The sequence below is a fragment of the Numenius arquata genome, chromosome 5 (assembly GCF_964106895.1).
Source record: "Numenius arquata chromosome 5, bNumArq3.hap1.1, whole genome shotgun sequence".
Taxonomy (NCBI): Eukaryota; Metazoa; Chordata; class Aves; order Charadriiformes; family Scolopacidae; genus Numenius; species Numenius arquata.
The window spans coordinates 40,752,603-40,770,021 of record NC_133580.1 but is presented as its reverse complement, the minus strand read 5'-3'; the positions used below and the strand labels follow the sequence as shown (position 1 = coordinate 40,770,021).

Here is a 17,419-nt window from a genome sequence, read left to right as displayed (position 1 = left end):
AATCAATGCTGCTCAATATCTTCTCTATCAGCCTGGCCTGTCAATTAAAACACACCTTCAGTAAGTTTGCAGATGCCAGATGTGGGGAAAACGGTCAGTACACCAGAGGGCACTGTCCAGAGAGGCTGTGGAATCCCCATCATTTGAGATTTTCAAGACTCAATTAGACAAGTTCCACAGCAACCTCATCTAAATTCCAAACCAGTCCTTTGCACAGGCAACTGATTTGGATGATATCCACAAGTCTCAGCCCAGGATAAGTTTTTCTGTGATTATACAAAGGGTAGCAATCCCCTCACCCTGATCATAAATACTTGCATTACACTGCTAGATACTGATGTTGCTGGATTTAAAAAAAAATTTTTTTCTTGCTTAAAGTTTCTTGATTAATTTCACCAAAAAAAACCATCTTTAAAAAGTATATACATTAATGAGTAAAGTAATATTGTCAAAATCTCTTTTGGAAGGAAGTTTAATTGAATAATGGGTTTTAATACACTAAGAAACTATAGGGGGAAAGGGGTAAGAACAGACAAGAAAGCCATTAGAACACAAATGGAGACATTCAGAGCAGCAGCTCATATGGAAATAGCTTGGTTTTGGAGCTTTTTAAGTTAAGACTGCAGTATCAGTGAATGGTAATTAAAAGCTTGAAGGCTTTTCATATTAGAATTATCTTGAAATGGAGCCTGTGACATTTATAGGCCACTATGAAACAATTAACAAGAGGAAAGCCAGAGTACTAAGCATTCATTCTAAGTTCATTCTAAAAATAAGTGGTTTACAGTTTAATTGGTCTGACAAAGTTAAATATACAGAAGTTTCTCATCACAGAGGTATGAGTCCAGGAATACAGGAAAAACACACAATAAAACCCCAGCAAAGAAATAGCTTGTGGGAAACAAGAGTTCAAGACAAAAACATAACCTCATTTGAACTTCAGGAACTCGCATGCAGAGACAAAAATTCCCAAGGAAGTTGGGAAAGGATGGTCAGTCAGCATCTAAGAAACATCACAAGCTTTTGTGCTGCTTCCCAGGAACAGAAATTGACGAATTTAGGTCTGTGAGAGAAGCCTTTTCAACGCTGCTAATCTAGCTTGCCTGCCAATTGGCTGCATAGAGTTCCAGCTAGACATCTCATTTTCTTTGAGCTATTGGCCTAAAAAAAAAAAAAATCAGTCACAGAGACTGTAAAATCTTGGCTGTACAAACTGAAGTGCAATCTCTGCTGCCACTGAAGTATTCAACCAGAAGCCTACTGTTTCTCTAGCAAGTAATCACAAAGCAAGTATCTAAAGAGGCTTTTTGGCTTAGAAAAAAATCCAATTCAAGAGTAGTTCTAGATAGCGGAAATAATAATGTCTTGTTTCCAGTATCTTTCCCCAGGATAGATTCTCCAATGTGGAAGAAACACAGCCTACTCCCTACAGTGAAGCAGCAACCCAAAAAGGCTACTTTCCTCTAAACAAGGGAATTTCTATTTGTGAAACTGAGGACGTCTTAAACTGGGCTGAAATTATCTTACTTACCCTAGATGTTTAAACTTTTTTTTTGCATGTACTGCTCTCCACCTTATTTCTTTAGGAAACTAGACTAAAAAGTACTTCAGTTTACTGAAAGCAAAATGTTTACTGGCTTATTCTCAACTGCAAGCATGATTTAGAAAGCATGACTGCTACATTAGCACCACTGTACAATTCTTCACATTAAAAATTATTTGGTGAGAATATCCAGGAAAAAGTTTCAAATGTTAACCCTAGGGAAAGAAGTCTGTTCATGAGGTTTTGTTTTTGTTTTTTACTGACCACGTATTTTAACTGGCAGCTTTTAAGCTTCTCTTAACTGAAAACACTGAAGAGGGAGAGAGGCCAAACAGTAGGAATTTCTTGTAGCTCTCCACTAATTCCATGCTGTCTCTGGGTGCAGGTGGATGAGTACATGTGAGCAGATAATCAAGAAACATTTGTTATTTTGCAACTGACAAGGGAAGAATTTGCTTATTAGCTATGAAAAGTCTGCTGCATTCCATGCTTTGTTATGCCACTGAGCTACAAAAGCTAATAAAATTCCAAAACAGAAGCCAAGCTTTTTGATCACAGCTCTTTTTATTCTTCCTGTTTTGGCAGAAGTCACATCAGGAACATCCTGTACCAGCCAAGAGAGCCGTCATGGGCTATTACTCCAAAATTTCAGTAACTGCTCACTAGTCAGACTTCATCATGGTATAATGTAATTATGGCAGCAGTGCCATTACAAACCCTTTCATCTCAACAGGATGCTCCGCTCCTTCAGACACAGTTTACTTTGCTTTTCAGAATGCGGCTTCAGACACAGCCTATACATTGAATGAAAATAAGTATATTTCAAATTGGGACTTGCAGTTCACATTCAGCCAAAACGATCTTTCATCGTATTGGTAATCTTACGTAACATGCACAGAAGCTAGACTGAATTGAGAGCATTTAATAACAGGATTTGTCCTTTTAAAGAAAAGAGAGTTAATCCCTATTTATCTTAAATTACTGCCAAACAGCTGTTGTAAGAAGAGAGGTGTTGCACTCACCACCTTGGAATAATTCCATTCTCTAAACTGGTTGTCTGACTTCGGAGCCAGCGACGTTGGTAGCTGCTAGAAGATGAGGATGAAGAGCTTGGAGATGGAAAAGGAGTGACCAGAAGACTGCTCAGAGATGCTATTAAGAAAGCAAGAAACCCCACATATACTGAATTAGAAAGAGCGCTGGTTGAATATTTCTTCATACTCTAACTGGGAAGAAATTCCCACAAATATTGTTCTTGCTTGCTGATCTTTTTCACATAACTTAACTTGCAACAGGAGAGACAATTATTTTAAATAAATCTTGCTGCCTAGGGACATTTTTTCTTGTAAAGTCAGAAATCTTCCCTACTAGAACATACTAAAAGTCATCTTATTCTCATTAAAGGCATTCTGTCCTAAGAGGTGTTGCCCTGCCTTTACGATAGACAGATCTCCTGGTCTCCTCATCTCCTTTTCCTATTCAGTGCAAAAACATCTTTTCCCCTGCTTTAGGAAAGGCTCTAGCCAGTTCTTCCTCCAAATTATAAATTGGTTAAGAACCCAGAAAATGATGTCTGTAAACAGAGAATATCATTACAAATATTCTTGCGTCAAGGCTTGGGGCAAACGCAGAAAGAAAACCGCTTAGATCCAAAAAAACATTGGATTTATGGGCTATAAGGTGCCTATATTTCAGGTGAAAATCTGCAAAGAATTGTAATTATAAAAGTAGGCAAACAAGACAGACAGCAGATACCTGACCGAGCAATGCCACTGTCTCTGTCCTCATTTTGTCCTCTGCTAGGCATATCCACAGGCGTGCTGTGTGCTAAAACAAACAGATCAGATCAATAGAAAATATTACATAACTCATCATACTATTTGTCAGCATTTAAAAAATGTTTAAGTTTAAAGGTCATAAAACAGCAAAGTTACATCCTGTACTGTTACTACAAATAAGCGGTATGGTGTGAGCAGAGGTGGCAGCAAAGAGTATTCCCATACTGAGTATCATGTTACTAGATGAAGTTGGTTACTTGCCCCAATCCAAAAATATCTTTAAGAAACTTAAGAATGAACAGTCTACATTATAAAAAAATCAGATATACTTTGAAAATGAGGGCTATTGGTACCCCCATCTTGACTTTTTTCGTGTGCACAAGATTGTCATTCTACACAGGTAAACATCATAATGAAATAGTCAAATACAAGGTCCATTAAGCTTCTGATTCACTCCCCAAGCAGAGATTTACTATCCACAAAACCTCACAGTAAGACACATTCAGCCTATGTTGTATTACATTGAAGTGTTAGTAGTGCAGTTACTCAAATTGTAGAGCATGCAAGATTTGCAAAGGCTGTGAAGAAACTGCATTGGTATTCCAGTTCACATTTTTGCAATTAACAGAACTAATTAGGCTTAAGATCTACCCACCTGCATGGGTCATCAGTATGCCTGTAAAAGGAGACTTTACATAGTTTAAAGTTTTGAAAACTAAAGAAATTGATATTGTTAAATAAAAAAAACCTTAAAGCCTCCCAGACTTAGCTCAAGAAATAATTTTGAATGTCTGCCATCAAATTAAAAAAAAGTAGCAAGAGGTAAGGGAAGAAAAAGCTGTGCACCAGCAAGACACCTGCACACCAGCAACAAACCAGCTATAAGCCAGGAAACATAAGTTCCCTAAGAAACATAAGGGCTCATTTATTATTAAACACTGCATAAAAACACCTTTAAAATTAAACACAGGAATTGGAAGAGATATATGAAAAAAGCAATTAACTATTTTTTTGGAAGAAAGATTTTTAAGTATGTCAGATACATCTGCTGTCACTATTTTAGCCCTTTCTGTTTCTAGAGAGTAATTATGCATGTCCTGCAAGGATTCAGAAGGAGCTGGATTTGTGTGTGCATATGGATGGGTCACACTGTGGCTGGCATTCCACACAAACCTGCAAAGAAAGAAGCACTGCGGATGAGCCGGAGGGGACCTCCTTCAGACACACCATGCAGCAGTTTGCTGCTACACAGCTGTAACACACCTAGGAAACAAAAGCAATGTAGAGAAAATACAATGCAAAAAAGTAAAAAAAATAAAGGAAAAAGGTGATGCACAGAAAAAAACCAAACTGAACAAACAGATGGCCTCATTGTCAGAAAGACATAGAACCTGGAAATATTTACCTAAATTACTTCCACTGCGACAGGTTCCCAAACCATTCTGATTTGAGCTCAGCTTTCCCAGGCTGGGATCTTGGTTGATGTATTCAAAGCTATCTTGCAAGCTAAAAAAAGGGGGAAAAGCCAGTGTTCTTTAAGAACATGATTAACAGGCATTAATACCAGCTTGAGAATTAGGCTCATTTTATGGAAAAAAGAAGGCTGAAGATTAACTTTACAATCAAACTCAAAGACAAGTAAGTTTTCTGAATGTCACATTTGGGATTCAGCTTATTCACATTTGCCCATTTCTGGAACAAGGGAAAAGGGAACAGATGAAAACCAGTATCTCTTCTGTCACTGTTGAAGGAAACAGAAGTGGGGTACAGCAATACAAAGCTTTCTTAACACATACCCCTTCTTCACCCTTCTGGCAGCAGGAAGAGACAGAGGCTTTGATGGTCCAAAGCACCTAGTCTCTGAAATTGATTGCATGTCCTAGACAAATTAAGAAGCAGAAACCCTGAGAGATTTTATTTTTTAAACTTGGGTGGCCTGGCTGGGATCTATCAAGAGAATCCTTCTCCACAGCTGCCATTTCTGATTTCCTACAAGACTTTTCCACTTTGGTTAAGTCAAATTTAGAAGCAGTGACAGAAAGACTACAAAAGGAGAAAGAAGGAAAAACAACTGCACTGAACAGAGAAGAAAAAAAAAATATTCTTACTTATTGTTGCTTCCACTGAAGCTTCCTACCCTGGCTGAGAAGACTTTACTTATCATCAGCTGTGGGGGAGAGCTGAAAGGATAAACAGTCATTTCAGTGAGTCATCAATTCCAAGTGCCTGACAGGAGACTGCATCACAGAAAAGGACACTCACCGTATATAGTGAATTTTCAAGGTGGAGCCTTTGTAACTCATTGCCACTGAGCCAAACATCATTTCTCCAAGCATGTTGACATCAGAGGCTGGTCTGGTGTACTACACAGACAAGAATATGGGAAGAGCAAAGTCAATAATAACTTGGCATACAATTTCAATTTAATTTGCTCACTAGATGGGCATTGTTACCTTTGTTCCAGGGGGACCTTCAAAGGCAAGAAAGAGGAAGAAAAGATTTACTGCATTTCTGAAGTGTCCAGCTGCTGTGTCCAGCAACATTCCCATATAGCAGTGTGTTTTACGAAATCTGTGGGCGTTCACAGGACTTAGATTCTGTGGTCTGGATCCCCAAGCACTAAACTGTCTTCCTTATTACTAAACTGTCTTCCTTATTCAAATAGGTAAATTCTCCTTCCCTGCCCTTACATAGAAAGCTTCTTGGAAACATTTTGATTGGAAAATAAATTGTGAAGACTATGTTCCTAAGTATAATCAGACCGGATTAGTATTTTGTTTTGGACTGATCATCATTAGCAAATATGGAGAGAAGTTTGTTAGTTCTGAAGGAATTTGCTTACCTTCTAGTTAAATATCTTTTTTTATCCTACTTCAACCTACATATGCTTCAAATTACATTTTTCTAGATGAAATGTTTATGTTTTTACTGAGAAACAGCCAGAGTACCTAAAAAAAATAGTTCTCTTAAAAATGTCATGTCACAGTAAGACAGACTAAAGGGACATTTAATATACCATGTTCAACAACTTCTTCAGAACTGACCCGAAGCATAGGCAGATGTCTTTCAAAACAAGAACAGAGAACGCTATAGGGCTTTTTATGACCTTCAGGAATAATAATGCTATTGAATACCTTTTGTAACTTTTTGAAAGGCAAGGTCAAGAGACACCAAAAGGTTAAGATGTACCCACATGTTCTTACTCTACAACACTTTAAAGATAGGGTGGATCTCTCAAGGTTAATCTTAACTTGTAATAGGCTGGAAGTATAACTAGTCATTAAATGCACATAAGTTAAGGCTTTTATATACAAACTTCTTCAGTAAAAAAGGATAAATACAAGCAAGAAAAGTAATGAATATTACCTGATACTTCGGTATCTGTTCTTTGTTTTGCACACAGCTTCTTGAGGGACTATGGGAAGAAATATTGTTGTTCCCATTGCTTGCTTGGCAGCTCTTGGCAGAAGTCTTTACAGAAGCATCCTCTGCCATTTTCTGTGTAAAAATAGAGCAATATGATGAAAACAAAGCAAGCATGAGAATTCCCATCTCTAAGTATACCACAGCAAGACTTTTCTTAAACTACCAGTAAGCAACAGAAATAAAAGATACTCTTATTTGGTTCAAGAAACATGTATTAGTTTTAAAAGATTTTTGAAAAGGCCAGCATCAGAGAAAGTGCAGAACTACTCTCATATTTATATTGTCAGACAAGTTTTCATAATATCACACATAGTCAGAGTAGTCAAAGTTCCACTGGCAGATCACTCCCAATTGTTATTAATTGCTCCCTGTAACACTTGCCAAAATTTATGTAAACGAAATCTCAGCTTATGGATTACTTACAAACCAATTTCTGTAATCATTTGCACAATTAATCACTCAAATTGCATATAACTTTTTGCTCCCCAACTGATTACGGATTTTTTAAACAGAAGAACAACCAGCAAAAACAAGCGGCGAGTAATGCATCATTTGGTAGAATTACCAGGTTATAAAATCTATTTGTTAAACCTGTGAAGGAGTTGTGTAAAAAAAAAAAAAGCAAGCAAATGAATGCTTAAATTTAGATGACTATTTAATTCAAAGTTTACTCTCAAGTCACTGTTTTAACAACAACTTAGAACTGATCATAAAGGCATAAAGGAATTCTCAGAAAGATACCAGTTATATTAATACTATTCAAACATTTCACAAGACAAGCCGCATTTAATTCATTGGGATTTGCTTAATACAGTTTTCTTGGACAAAAGGTAATGAGTTTCTTGTTTTCTTTTCTGCTTCGCCCTCCAGTTTGAATGTCCATTAAATGTCAGTTAAAAGGGTCACATTATTTTGAACATACTTCTCACATGCACTTGAAATGGTTTATATGAAGGGAGCAAAACTGTAACCTTGCAGCAGTAAAAACTGATTAGAAAGTTTCTCTTACACTCTTAAACATTTATACATTTAAGAAATTAAAAATCCATTAATGTACATATATTTAATGTGTATTAATGCAAACATTCATTTGGTGCACATCGGAATGAACTGTATTTTTATAAGTCTCATTCTATACCAGCATGGCTGACCTCATTGGGAATGTGCATGTAGAGAGTTTACAGAAAAAACAAGCAAGCAGACAGAAGAAACAGTAATAACCTAGAAGCTAGTAAAAAGCAGTCATAGCCGTATTTTGGACTCAGTGCAGTAACTGTAGTTAATTTTTAGACTACTCAAGTCACAATGACAAGATGATGAAATGAGCAAAAGGAAAGATGCAGAATAAAAAGAAGAGCAGACCAAGAGAAGTGGAGTAGATGATCCACCTTTTTTTTTTTTTGAGAAGTTGACAGTGCATTTTTTGAAAGTGATAGTACAGCTCCTTTACAGATTTAAAAATAAGCCTACTAGAATGTGGAAAAAAAAAGTAAAATCCTGTACTTCTGTATTTTATCCTATATTTGCACTCCTTTTGTGCAGTTTTCCCTAGCATAATACTTGTGCTATTTCTTATCTAATCCCAATGTGACTGTCATTAAGAGTTTAGAAATGCACTAGTGTCAGTAGTCACATGTTGCATGAGCTATTGACAAAATTGCCCAATACAAGTGGTCTGATACATGCCATCTGCAGAAAGAACTGGAGGTTAGATTAAGAACACTGAAAAGAAATGCAGCCTTAAACAAACATATGGTCAAATGGAATACAGACCTGCTAGTCCCCCTATGTAAGTTTATTGAATACTTTAGACACAAACAATGTATTTGAATATTCAATGTGAATAAGCTTTACTGTATTTCAGTAAAAATGGATAAGTGCACAGTATACACACACACTTTCTTGAATTTAGTTTAAACAGGACTCAGTTTGAGAGTAATTTTTCCTTAACTTTAAATTAATCAAGTTTCAGGCTCACTGTTTGATAATACACCAAACAAGTGACCAAACATTCAAGATCACTTTTAACATCTATGCATTAGCATGCCATTCAAAGTGCTCTGGCTGTTTTAAAAGGGTACCTAGACTAGCGACTGGCTAGAAAACAGATTATAGCCTGTGCTGTGTGTTATGAGGGAGGTTATAATCTGTTTTACACAAGTCTTGCATAGAGCTTCTGATAGGACATTTTGTAGTCAACTTTTAAAGCATTCAATCAAGTGGAATAATTTGAGTATTTATATGAAGCCAGAAATACATTTCTTCCTCAAATGCTGTGTGTTTTAACCAACTTTAAGACACAAAGTAATGACCTTGATTGGGGGGTGGGGGAGGGGAAGGAGGAGGAGAAAAGGGAGTGCAAGATTAAACAGACTAGTCTGACCCATTTACCCTCTTAAGCAGATGATCAGTCATCAGCTGATGATGCTCAGTCATACTGATTTAGCACAATGGCATATTTGCACTGTGACTGAAATAGATATTGCTGTTTTTTAAGCATCTTCATAAGTAATTTCTACAAGTCACAATTATTCATATATAGCCTGTGATTCTACAATAAACCATGCTAGTCTGACAGGCTGGAACTGCTGGTTGTAACAAAGACTTCAAAACAAACAAAAATTTGAAATAATTCAGTGTAGAAGAGAAACACAGAGCTAGTAGAAAAAAAAATGGAAAAAACAACCAAAACAAAAACTACCACAAAAAAGAAAATACTATTGTTTTACTTGTCTTAAAATCACTTAAGTTTACTCAAAGCATTTGTGGGCCTGGAGACAGCATCTACTTTTGCTTCTGTGTGTGTCACCAAAACTTATGTAGCCATATATTGCCATGTGTCAGTCTTACACATCACGGCACTGTTAGCCACAGCAAAGTTGTTTTAATTCACATAAAGCCAACAACTTTACTAATCCAAACACCAAAGGAAGACAAGCACATTTAGAGACATGCTAGACATCACTGGAACAATGGGACTGCACAACCAGGGCTAACAACAAAAGGCAATCCCAGTCAGCATTAAAAAGGCTAAGGAAATACTCAGTTTAAAGGGGTATAGATTGCTTTGCTTGAAAGCAAATCAGGTCTAAGTTAAGTTTCAATACCATATTTATATTTCAAATACCAGATATGTGTTCATAGGCCTTTTGGAATCTAACACGCTCTTGTTGCGGCTATCACAGAATTGAGATCAAGTGAAAGATCACAAGTAAGATTAAAAAATTGACACGGTCATATTAAAATTCCTGCTTTTGGGAAGGGAACCAAAAGAGTAGTAGGACAAAAATAAAATTAGCATTTCATACCTGAACCACAGCTTCATCAATTTTGCGGACTGCTTTGGAATCAAATAAGACCTGTCTGCCTCTCCTCTCACAGTCTTGGTAAACTATCAGGCGGATTTCATTCAAGTCAAACTCTGAAGAGGACCAGCTGCAGATGATGAACACAAGATGTTAAAATAGTGTACTTACTACTTTGCAGGCTTATTTAAGTGAAGAAACAGGCAAATAAATCTTTCACTCAGCATTTACAAGAATCAGGCTGTAACCACAGAACTCCGACCAAAAAGGAATTCAAAGGAGCATCTAAGCCCAGTGTCATTCATACACAGGCAGGTATAGCCAGACCAAGTCTCATCCAACCTTTCTTCAAAATTTTCCAGAAAGAGAACACGAGACTTTGTCTCAGCAACATGCTCCAGTGCTTAACTAGTCTTAAATTTACTCTCTTCGCCATACACCGTCTGGATCACCCTTATTGCGAGGCAGGTGTACTATTTTGTGCAATTCTCTCAGTGGCAATAAAGAGCAACAGATTACCACCCTCTTTACTATAGCCTTTCACAAACTCAAGGCTTACACCCTCCCTCATCCTTCTCTCCTCTAAACAATACAAACCCAATTCCTTTTGACCTATTCCTGCAATATAAGTTATGATTTTTCCAGAGTTTAATTCTTGTAACTGAAAGACAAAGTTTGTGTTGTTGCATTATTTTTCCCCTTTTGAGATGTTTCAGGGTTTACAGAGCAATCATAGATTACTGAGACTTGATCTTCAGCTACGATGAAACTCCTTTAGTAGCTGAAACCAAGATACCACTGAGATTCAACTTGCAGCAAAACAACTCTCTGAAGCCAGAATCTGCCCATTGCTGAAGGACAGACCATGGCACACCACTCGCCTCTTTGTGCTAACACAGGAGGCTGAGGAGCACAACTGATTGTGGTTGTGATGGCAAGAGACTTTATTTCCTAATTCCAAAGGGAGTTGGTCTGCATATCAGAGCATAGAGGTTTGCTTGGCCTCAGGTTCAGCTGCAGAAAATGCTTTTCACATTATGTAGCTGGCAAGCTGGAATTAATGGAAAAAAAACCCTACTACTGCATAAAGCAGCACCACACAGCACTGGTGCTCAGTCCTATTGCCTCACCCTTGACCCGGATGGACTGCACCTAGGGGGTAAGAGTACAACTGTTATTAATAGTTGTTGGTTTAACAAATTGCATAACAGACTTCAGTCAAGGCCACACTGATCTCCCACCTAAATGGATGTTTCATTTAGGAATTTTCCCAAACTATGCCCTACAGAGAAAAAAGATAGACAATTGAGGGAAGAGCACAAAAACTCTGTACAGCTGAAAGACAATTTCTGAAGCTGTTTCTATTATTCCATGCTCTGTTAACAGGCATAAATCAATAGTGAGGTAAACACCATCAACTCCTGCTAGAGTCAGTAATGTAACCATGGGCAACTGCTTTAGGAGCACACTCAGAGACTTGCAAATTTCAAACTCATTATAAATAAAGCCAGCTTCATATCTTCTTTGTGCTTCATTTTCCATTTCAGACATCAACTCCCCTTTCTACATGGTTAGAAATACAAGTAAGGCTAAATAGGCATCTTTTTCAAAGCTGAAAGACCTCAATCTGGAAGGTTTTTTTCTCTTTTTAAATACCTTGGGACAGAATAAGCCAGATTACTTATCTCCACTGTAAGGTATCTGATACAAATATACTATATGTACATAATATACAAGAGTCCAGTACATGTCAAAGTCAGATCATGGAACAATGCTAAAGGCTGTTTTGCCATCAACAGTAAGGAAACTTATTGATTTGTTTGTAACACATTGCCTCCAAAATGCTTGGAGTGCCAGGCAGATTTCAAGTCTCCCATTTCAAAGAAACACAGCATTGTTAACCTGCATGAGATCAGACCTGATACCATTGTTGATAGTTGCCCAACAAAGATCCTACACACCTCACATACACAGAGAGCTGCAACTACACCATCTGTTTTCAAAGTCTGTTACTAGTTTCTCAGCCCACTGCCTGTGTGATGCTATTACAAAATCCAATTACACAGAATGCAGGAGAAGTCCCAGCCATCAACAGATTTCATGCTAGTCTGCTGCATTAATCTGATGCTCTTCAGTCCAGATACACCGATACCTCTACAGTTATACAGCCACCTATTTACTTACAGACCTTCTGCAACAAACAAACCCTGAAGTAACTACACTGCTTTCTTAAAAAAGCCACAGGTCTTCCCTCCTTTTAACAAAGAAAAGGCACATCTCTATGCCCTTAATTTGAACTCTATGCAAGAGCAAAGCCTTATTTATCTCCAGGACTGACACAGCAGGATGTGTAGTTCAGGCCACAGGGCTGCAAGTCTAAACTGAGAGAGATTCGTTTTCAGGCAAAGGCTGAGACAATCCAGCCCTGCATCTGCCCACCAATGCTAAGAGCATGCTCAATACTTGTGTTGCGTCAATTTAGGTTTCCTTATGAACAGGTGAACTCTCACATTCTGCACTAAAGCAAACTTCAAATTGTTTGTGCGGTGCCAACTTCTGTATAAGACATGAATTGGGTTTTATAACAAATGCTAAAGAAACCAATTTAACAACCTGCTGAGATGCCTTTTCCACACAGCATGCTACAATTAAAGATTGCTGCAATCTTTCAGAACTTCAGATTCTAGTACCAGACAGCAACAAGCTAAGAAGTTACATAAAATCTATTATACATGGCTTTATGTGACTAATAGACCAAATCTAGGGAAGTGACTGCAGATAATTCCTTTTATAGTACTAACCAAATATCAAACGTATGTTTTAATCAAGTCTTTGCTTTCAGGCTTTGAATTACCCAGAACACAGATGCAGTTCCTGCAGCAGTCCTACCCATTACAGGACAGATCCATCCTATTAAAACCTCATTTGATAAGATCAAGCATATCTATAGGCAAGTTATACAGGCATGTAAACCCATAGTCTCATTACTTCCACGTGGAATCTAGCACCAGGCCCAAGACCGGTCAGATGACCAGGGATGTTTTTCTCCCCATCACAAAAGCTGAGGAGCAGACTGCTTACAGTACTTCCAGCCTTTATTGTTTAAAACCAGTTTGTATAACATACAGCCCCCAAAACAGGGAGAGCAGGAGTATTCAATCATCTCCTAAAAGCAGAGTGTTGAAGAATACAGACAGCACACAGAGTCATTGGTCAGCTCCTTTCTCACACGCATACAAACCAAAACCCCAAACCTCACTTGTCACTGTGTCAGTTTCTTGCTTATTTACCAATGCTGAAAGGCATGCCCCTCTTTGTTTCTTCTTCACATATAGTTTTTGAAAAAGACATAAGATTCTGTTGCACAAAGTATTTGTTCATTAAAAAAACCCCCACCACACTTCTGCATTGTATAGTTTAACATTCCTTTAGATGTTAGAAAGTACTAGCTTAAGGGTTTGACTAAGAAGAAAAAAAAAAAAAGCACTTTTTCAATCTTCCATCAGTTGTTTCTAAAAAGTAACACCAAAGTATCTGAAACAGGCAACAAATATTTTAGCTTGTCTTTTTGTAAGAAAAAAAAGGCTCCTATACTCACAGGCAATCTATATGCATACAGGTTCACCTTGCCCGATTATTTGTCAATTCGCTAATCAGTTTCAAACACCAAGTTTGACCAAAGGATATCTATTTCTATCCTCCAAAAATAAATAGTGAAGGCGACAACAGACTCTTTCCCCTCCTCCTCCATGCCACAATATGAACTAATGTTAATTTTAAGGCAACAAAAAAATACTCACAATGCATTTGTGGGAGATAGAGGATGGGGAAAGAGAAGATTACAAAATTGTTATGTGAAAAGCTTGCACCAGAATTTGAACATTATTCTGTAACAAAATTATTAATTCCTCCACTTCTGGATGTAGAAATCAAATCTTCAACACGCTTGCAAATAGCCCCATATTTCCAGTTGCACCATATTATGAGATTCTAATGGTCTACTCCATGTCCAATTATAACACATATCAATGTTTATTCCTCTCAGAAGTGCCTTTTTAGCTCTTCACCACCACTCCCAACATTCTCTTACTTCAAGTCTCAAGACTCAGTTGTTTTCCTTGTTTCATGAAATCTGAACTGGCACACTGTTGATTGTTTCCTTTTTCTCTGTTTCTGCCTAAGCCAGCTTACACAACCGTAAGTACTGAAGGAAGCTACGGGCGAACTGTGTAATATGAGTAGTTTTGCTTGTGTACCTACTGCTGCAAGCCTTACTTCTGATAACAAAACTAAGTAATCCTCAGGGTAAGCTTCATATTTCTTATGAATGTTTAGCAAGAAGAAATGTGCTACAATCACCACTTTTGGATAACAACTGTTGCTTCTTCCAGTCAGCTTAAAAAAAAAAGCCTCCAAAAATAAGTTTTGCTAAACACTAACTGAACCATCATTTGCCTTAGCCCTGTTGATATAAGTCTTCACATTCTGTTGTTACAAGAAAGATCTCACATTGTCAATTCCTATTTAAGAACTACTTAATAAATAGAATGATAAAAGATCTGTGCCAAAGGAATACAAATCGCTAAGTGACTTATAAAACAAATGTTAAAAATAAAATGAATAAAATTATAGTAAGGTTTTTTTTCAGCCAACTGAGTGTCAATGTTCTGCAAAATAACAAAACAGGCTTCTGATAACATTACACCCTAGAAAGGTAAAGAGGTGAAGAGACTGACAGCTACCTGAAATGTTTCACTTCAGCTTAAAAACAATACATTAATCCAGGTCCTGCATATTTTTAAAAAATAGCTGAATTAAATTAACATGAGTTTGTGCAGACATATTTCAGGTTAAATGTGGCTATTTTGACCAAACATAATGTTTTGTTATTTGACCACAAAAATAAGAGCCTCGCATGTCCTTCCTCCCCTTTTTATAACTATGTGACCCTTTCTATTACTCATGTCTGCTCTGGTGATTGCTGGACCCTTCTGTAAACTAAGCGAGTTCTCTGCAGCAGCAAAAGTCTGTCCCAGCACATGGAAGTGGATCAGAAACGTGGCTGGAAAAAGGAAGGAAGAAGGCGGCGGCAATGGAGCCTCCGCCTCTTGGTGGCAGTATGAGTTACACTAACTCACTTCATCCATCCTACACCTTTAGGAAAGGGCAAAGAAAACATTCCCTATACATTCCAAATAAGCATTGAGGCTAGTTAGAATGTTGAGTTTTCATGTTTCCAAGTCCGTTTTATGCCTGCTTAGTGAGCTGAACTGACTCCCTAAGGGAAACCAGTTCCAGAAGGATTGGAAAGGCCAAGGCCAGCACAAGGGGAAAAAGGACAAGAGCATGATGCCAGGAAGCAAAGGAAGAATAGGCAATGTGATTAGGCAATGCGATTACTCCCTTCAGCATCAGTCTGTTTGAACAGCTCAGATGATCTAGCCTCACCCTCAAAGTGGATCTCTCCTGCTTGTGGAAGATGCTAGAACTAATAAACATCATCTCTAAGTCAAAATAAATAAAATCAAGCTGTCTATGTTCACACAACAGGAAAACCAGGTCTAGTAAAGCTACTAAAACACTATAGATAACATTTTTTTTTTGTTTTGTTTTAATAAGGCTACAAGTTTGAAACACAAATACTCTGGCAAGTTTTCTCCCCAGATTCCACATTAGGCTTAAGTTTGCTTTATTTTCTCTTAAACTGGCATATAAGCTACTTTTCTTTGCCTTGTTCAACATTTTTGCCCATTACATACATGGAGGCAAGGAGATCTCTCTTACTTAGAGGAGAGCAGACTCGTTTGTTTCTGGAATTAAGTCACAAAAACTTTGCCCCATTCTGCCTTGAATCAGTATTTTCAGTTAAAATAGATCTCCAAACCCCAGTCTTTACAAAGAAAGTTTTGGTTCACCTTTATAATAATCAGCATGCATGCAATAACTGAAGAGTTACATATTAATTTATATTCAAAACCTACTTCAGCTGACCTTAAAAATGCTTTTGAAAGTGACTAACCACTCAGTATTTCAGTGCAACATTATAGGATAGAGAAATAAAAAGCTTGAAACATATATAGATATCTACCTATATTTCTCTGTTCCTTAGATCAGCAATCCTGAAGCTAGAATATTTGTTATAGCACCCTTGGGTGTTAGAATTTGGAAAAAAACTGCCCTGAACCATATTTTCAACACAGTTACTTAGCACTAGAGACTCAGACATTGGAGACATGCTGGCACACACCTGAAAAAGACACCACAAAGAAGTCAAAGAAACACTATTCATATTCCAGATTACTTTGATGTAATGCTTGATCTAGAAGTCATTTCCAAGTAAAGCAGAGGGTTCCCCTCTGCATTCTTCTGCCACTTCACAGCATTTTCTCCTGTCTGCTCTGCACACTGTTACTGCTTGACCCACTAACACAGGAGACAGCAAAAAAAAAAAGAGGGGAACTAATTAGAAAACAAAAAAAGAGAAGGCAAGATTATCTTCTCTAAAAAGAAAAACAATTATCCTTCATGCCTCAGTTTGCATACACATAAATCTTACACATCAGAGTCAAGACTGTAGATTCAGTTTCAAATAACAGGGAAGACTTTCTGGAGTATCGGTTACCATCATCAGCAAGAATAAGCTTCTAATAGAACTTTTCCAATTATTTACAAAATAGCCTTACAGGCACATGATTATAAATCTAATGTCAACTGAAAATGTCCATTCTCTGTCAAAAATCACATATATCAAAAAAAGTTCCACGCATACCTGTTTTGCAGTAGTCTAGTCACTTTGCTCACACAGCTGACACTTTGGTCTCTCAAAGGTTTTCTAATCCTTTCATCCAGTTTGGTACAAGAGAGATTATTTCCAAGTGGCACATCGTTGTTTCTTGCTCTTTCAACTTGTCCCCCTGTGCCATTTGTAGTTTTTGGTGCACCCCCACACATTTTCTTTTGCTACAAATCCTCTTGTAAAGCTCCCTCAAAGAAACTAAATACCTGCTGAAGAGATACAACCTCAAGCGGATTTCTTTACTATAGATCAACCATTAACAATGGTAATTTACCATCAGCTTTCTTCCCTAGACAGGAATACGGTCTGCTGAATTTCCTGTTAGGGAAAAAAAAGGCAAAGAGATCTTCATATATTCTATAAGCCATTAATGCCGAAAGACAGCTGTAGCTAATGTACTGCTGCAATTATTCCAGACAGAGGAGTAGACATGACTTTCAAGTTCCAGAAGCCATTGTAGACTTGCTCTTGCTGCTGTTAGTTTTTCCTACCAAGCCTGGCGCAAACCTGTAGCAGATACAACAGCTAATATTGACTTTAACTATGTTTGTTTCCTGGTATGTGATTAGGT

General features: G+C 37.5%; 1 protein-coding gene across 1 annotated transcript in view; it reads right to left on the bottom strand.

Annotated features, from left to right (window-relative positions):
* Positions 1-17,003, bottom strand: part of FNIP2 (folliculin interacting protein 2) — a 33,569-nt gene extending 16,566 nt beyond the window's left edge. The window contains exons 1-9 of the mRNA XM_074147285.1: positions 16,822-17,003; positions 10,056-10,182; positions 6,688-6,819; positions 5,584-5,684; positions 5,430-5,501; positions 4,727-4,827; positions 4,495-4,584; positions 3,299-3,370; positions 2,566-2,695 (exon numbers count right to left, since the gene is read on the bottom strand). Of these exons, the coding sequence (XP_074003386.1) occupies positions 2,566-2,695; positions 3,299-3,370; positions 4,495-4,584; positions 4,727-4,827; positions 5,430-5,501; positions 5,584-5,684; positions 6,688-6,819; positions 10,056-10,182; positions 16,822-17,003 (1,007 nt within the window). The remainder of the gene's footprint in view (positions 1-2,565; positions 2,696-3,298; positions 3,371-4,494; positions 4,585-4,726; positions 4,828-5,429; positions 5,502-5,583; positions 5,685-6,687; positions 6,820-10,055; positions 10,183-16,821) is intronic.
* Positions 17,004-17,419: the final 416 nt, after the last annotated feature.